Below are 4,830 nucleotides of genomic sequence, written 5' to 3'. Positions count from 1 at the left end.
TTGGACTCTAAAAACATATATTATCAACTAAAATCAAACTCATACTCATACCCAAGTTCGAAGTAATATCTTAATATGATTTGAAATACCTGGACCTTCAAACGACATGGTTGGCGAAGAAACATCTATTATCAACTAAAATCAAACTCATAATCACACTCGAAATCGAAGTAATATCTTAAAACGACTTGAGATACTCAAGTCCAAACTTAAACATAAATCATTATAAATATAATCCAAAACTGGAGTTTGAATCACCTATTATGCACATTAGACCCAAAACCAAAAACAATATTACCGAAAAAAAACATAGATTATCAACTGAAATCAAACTCATACTCATACTCCAAATCGAAGTAATATCTTAAAACGGTTCGGGATATACTATTCAATAATCAAAACCCTAATCAAATTAGCAGTTGAAGAGACGATTTGAGGGTTGAAGTTGCTTACACAACGCAAGATAAGTGAGAAAGATGAGACGATCCTTAGCCCCGGTTCGATGGTTATAGGTATGAGCACAGAAGTATTTGAGCTGTTTGAGCTTTAAACGTCCAATCAATTGCCCCAAAAGCAAGAACAGCCAATTGATTCTTCTGAATTGGTTGTCGTCCTCCTCATCGGGTATCATTGGCTCTACGCAGTTTTCTTCCCTGCAATGCTCACAATTTGGTAAAATAGGGTTTTTCCAACAAATTGGAGCTCTATCATGCATGTTATCTCTCTCTCTTTCTATGAATCTTGCTATCTCATCGAACTTGTTCATCAAATTGTACTCGATTTCGTAATATCTCTCGCATTTTTTGCACCTCACATCGCCTTTGATCATTACGATGTTGTTTGATTGGAGGTACTCGAGATTGTGGATTGATGCTCGTTGCTCGGCCGACCATGGATACGGTGGCTCGATCCTCCTGGTGTCTGCTCTCGTTCTACTTCGTCTTCGTCTAGGTCTTGATGTAGAGTGTCCATTTGTGGCTTGAGGGATTGTCGTTGATTGGTTTGGAGTTTCTTCTACGGTCTGAGGGATCGCCATCGGTTGGTTCGGAGTTTCCATGATGGCTTGAGTGATTGTCGTTGGTTGGCTCAAAGTTTGCTCGATGGCGTGAGGGATCGCCACCGATTGGTTCGAAGTTTCCCTTATGTTGTGAGAGATTGTCAATAATTGGTTTAGAGTTTCTCTAATGTTTCGAGTGATTGTCGTTGGTTGGCTTGAAGTTTCCTCGATGGCGTGAAGGATTGCCACCGGTTGGTTCGAATTTTCCCTTATGTTGTGAGGGATCTCCTCCAATTGGTTAAGAGTTTCCCCGATAGCCCAAGTGATTGTCGCCGGTTGGCTAGAAGTTTGCTCGATGGCACTAGGGATTGCCATTGGTTGGTTCGAAGTTTCCCTTATGTTGTGAGGGATTGTCACTGATTGGTTTAGAGTTTCTCTGATGCCTCGAATAATTGGTGTTGATTGGCTCGAAGTTTGCTCGATGGTGCGAGGGATCGCCACAGGTTGGTTCGAATTTTCCCTTATGGTGTGAGGGATCTCCTCCAATTGGTTAAGAGTTTCCCCGATGGCCCAAGTGATTGTCGCCGGTTGACTAGAAGTTCGCTCGATGGCGCGAGGGATCGCCACCGGTTGGTTCGAAGTTTCCCTTATGTTGTGAGGGATCTCCTCCAATTGGTCAAGAGTTTCCTTGATGGCCCAAGTGATTGTCGCCGGTAGGCTAGAAGTTCGCTCGATGTTGTGAGGGATCGTCATCGATTGGTTCAAAGTTTCATTTACGGTGTGAGGGATTGCCAACAATTCGTTCAGAGTTTCCCCAATGGGCCGAGTGATTGTCGTCGGTAGGCTCAAACTTCGAACCAACCGGCATTGCTCGGTGGCACAAGGGATCGCCACCGGTTGGTTCAAAGCTTCCCCTAAGGGGTTTGGGGTCATCACCAATTGGTTCGGAGTTTCCCCACGAGTGACTGCCACCTGTTGACTCAAAATTTGCTCGATGGCGTGAGGGATCGCCTCCGGTTGGTTCATAGTTTGCTCGCTGGAGCAAGGGACCGCCACCGATTGGTTCATAGTTTGCTCGATGGAACAAGAGACCGCCACTGGTTGGTTTGGAGTTTGGGGCGATGTCGGTGTCGACGGTTGACCCCATTCAAGTGGAGGCTGAGATGGCATATGGAGAGAGAGTTCAAGGTTGGGATCTTTGTTATTTTGGCTATTACCTCCTATAGTCTTCATTATGTTAAACCAGGTGGAAATCAGATACTACTCCTTTTGGTTGACGATTTTATACTGTTACGAGTTAAATAATTATTTGAATAAATAGAAAAAATCATGACCGTTCGATATAGGTTTAAGATATATCGGTTACCAACGACCGTCAGATGAAGAAGAGATAAAAGAATAAAATCTTTTCCAATTTTATTTAAAATTAAATTTCGTGTTAAAATAATATTTGAGTTTCTAATTTTAATTTATTTTGATTCTTCATTTTTATAATTTTAATTCGATGTAATTATAAATTTAGTTATTTTAAGATTTATAATTAACAAAAACGTTTGTTTTTTAAATCGTTAAAAAATGTTAATGGCATTTTAAAATAAATTAATTTTTTTTTTTAAATTTAGTTACTAATTTAAATATTTTTTTTTTAATTTTTGTTTTTATATTTCTTTTCCTAAATATTTCATTGAGATTTCCGTAAAAATTTAATTATAGATAAAAATGAATTAAAATAATTTTCAGTGACATAAAATATTCAAATAAATACTCAAATATTCTGAATTTTATATTTTACTTCAAGTTTGAAATTTAATTTATTTTTTTCTATCAAAAGTTTATATTTGTACCTTTAAATTTTAAAATTTGAGTTTTGTTAGCCTTTAAATTTGAAGAAATTACATTTTAATTTTTTTTTGTTAGTTTTTAAATTTTAAAATATTATATTTTTAAACTTAAATTTTAAAGGTAATTTTTATATAGTTCGGTTGTATTTCAATATGCACTTAATTTTTATTATAATAGAGATAAAATATTAATGAAAATTAATTTAATTATAACCAATTTTATCTAATATTTTTATTAGTGCTTTTTGAATAATTTCTAATTAATTAATTAAAAATAATTTGATGGAGAATTTTTAATTAATTATAATATTGATAAAAAATTAATGAAAATAATTTAATTATATCAAGACCCGATTTTCAAGGCTTCGAAAAACGTGACTAAAAAAACGAAATCGAAAACAAATAAAATTTAAAAGTAGGTGATGAAAATCTGATAAAATTTAAATGAAGAAAAAAAGAGTCAATGACACCAAAACTAAATACAAAATTAAAGTCAAATATTACAAACGGGAAATGAAAAATACAAAAGACCGACACCCCTCTGTGACAGTGCAGCTCTTGAACACCTCCCCACCTCGACCGGTACCTGAAAAAAAAAAGGGAAACAGGGTAAGTATAAAAATATATTCAGTAAGCAACCTATTTGTAAGCTCTTAATCGCATCCAAGTTTAGGAGATAACCACCAACTATACTCTAGACCCTAGAGTCTCAGTACTCTTAGTACACAGTTTAGGGTGGAAGGACTTAACCTTTGAAGCGATATTCAACGTTTGAGGATGATGTGTTCCCTCATAACTACATGTACCACTCGTACAATCCAACTAGAATTAGTCACTGCATGGTCAACGTCCTTCCAGAGGACGGACCCATCATGCAGGCGACCTTGACCCACTCGCGTGATCAACATCTTACCATAAGACGGATCCCCATGTAGAGTAGTCGATCTACCACTGAGTAACACTTCCCTAATAGGTGTCTCACCAAGCTCAACAGTACCACATCGGAGTAGGAAGGGAGGAGTAATACCTCCCTAATTGGCGTCTCGCCTAGCTCAACGGTACCACACCGGAGTAGGAAGGGGAGGGTAACATCTCCCTAACTGGCGTCTTGCCTAGCTCAACAATACCACACTAGAGTAGGAAAGGAAGCAGAGCATACTCGAACACTATACCAGATCCTATCGACTAAGAGGTCATCTCTCTACACCTCGGGGTCCTCATGTGGTTCTCTATATCTCAAGGGTAGTTAAAACTATTGAGTTAGGGGTGATATCATCCATCAACACCCGAAGCGCAGATACACAAATCCTCCAGTCCACCCACATAGTATGAACAGATAAAAACAGTAGAAAGATAGTCCAACAAGCATACAAACATCGAGAACGAAATCTCATAAAGGCAGCAAGTCCAACCGATATATATTTAACTTCATAAGTACAAAGGATCTTTAGATCTAACCACCTAGGGATAATTTGCTCTAGCATGCATACAAAACCAAGCGGACCCCATAAGTATTACTTCCTAAATATGTGTGGTTACTTATAGAAATGAAACGTGCCCTTCGAAGCTTATTTTTTGGCTAATTAAGAGTTCCAAAACTCTTGAAAGTTCGCTGATAGGTCCTAAATCAAGTTAGACTTAGATCAGTATAAAAAACGGGATGAAAACTAGTCGAACGGAAGTTAAATCGGGATGAAAATAGTGTCTCACGCGCTGGAGGGATTTCCCACACGCACAGACGCACGCGTACGGACGCGCTGAAGGGATGGAGTCGCGTGCTAGGGTGTCGCCACGTGGAGAGGGTTGGATGGTCCATTGAGAGCTAGGTCGTGCGTTTGAATCTGGATGCATGCGAGTTCCTACGATTTTTCCCATGTTGACACGTGGCGAAAAGCGGGGATAGGTTGGTTGACGGGTTCGAGTTGCGCGCGGGTTCACGAGTCTGGTAGCGGGCACCGGTCTTCAAACCCTATATGACGCAGTATTTTTCGT

General features: G+C 38.6%; 1 protein-coding gene across 1 annotated transcript; it reads right to left on the bottom strand.

Annotated features, from left to right (window-relative positions):
- Positions 1 to 412: 412 nt before the first annotated feature.
- On the bottom strand, positions 413 to 2,230 carry LOC111470967 (uncharacterized protein KIAA0754-like). Its single transcript, XM_023116632.1, has one exon. The coding sequence runs from the start codon at positions 2,228 to 2,230 to the stop codon at positions 413 to 415; it is 1,818 nt and encodes a 605-aa protein (XP_022972400.1).
- Positions 2,231 to 4,830: the final 2,600 nt, after the last annotated feature.

This window comes from Cucurbita maxima, unplaced genomic scaffold (assembly GCF_002738345.1).
Source record: "Cucurbita maxima cultivar Rimu unplaced genomic scaffold, Cmax_1.0 Cma_Scf00048, whole genome shotgun sequence".
NCBI classification, from domain to species: Eukaryota; Viridiplantae; Streptophyta; class Magnoliopsida; order Cucurbitales; family Cucurbitaceae; genus Cucurbita; species Cucurbita maxima.
Note: the sequence above shows the minus strand (reverse complement) of the source record. Positions and strands in the feature narration are given on the sequence as shown.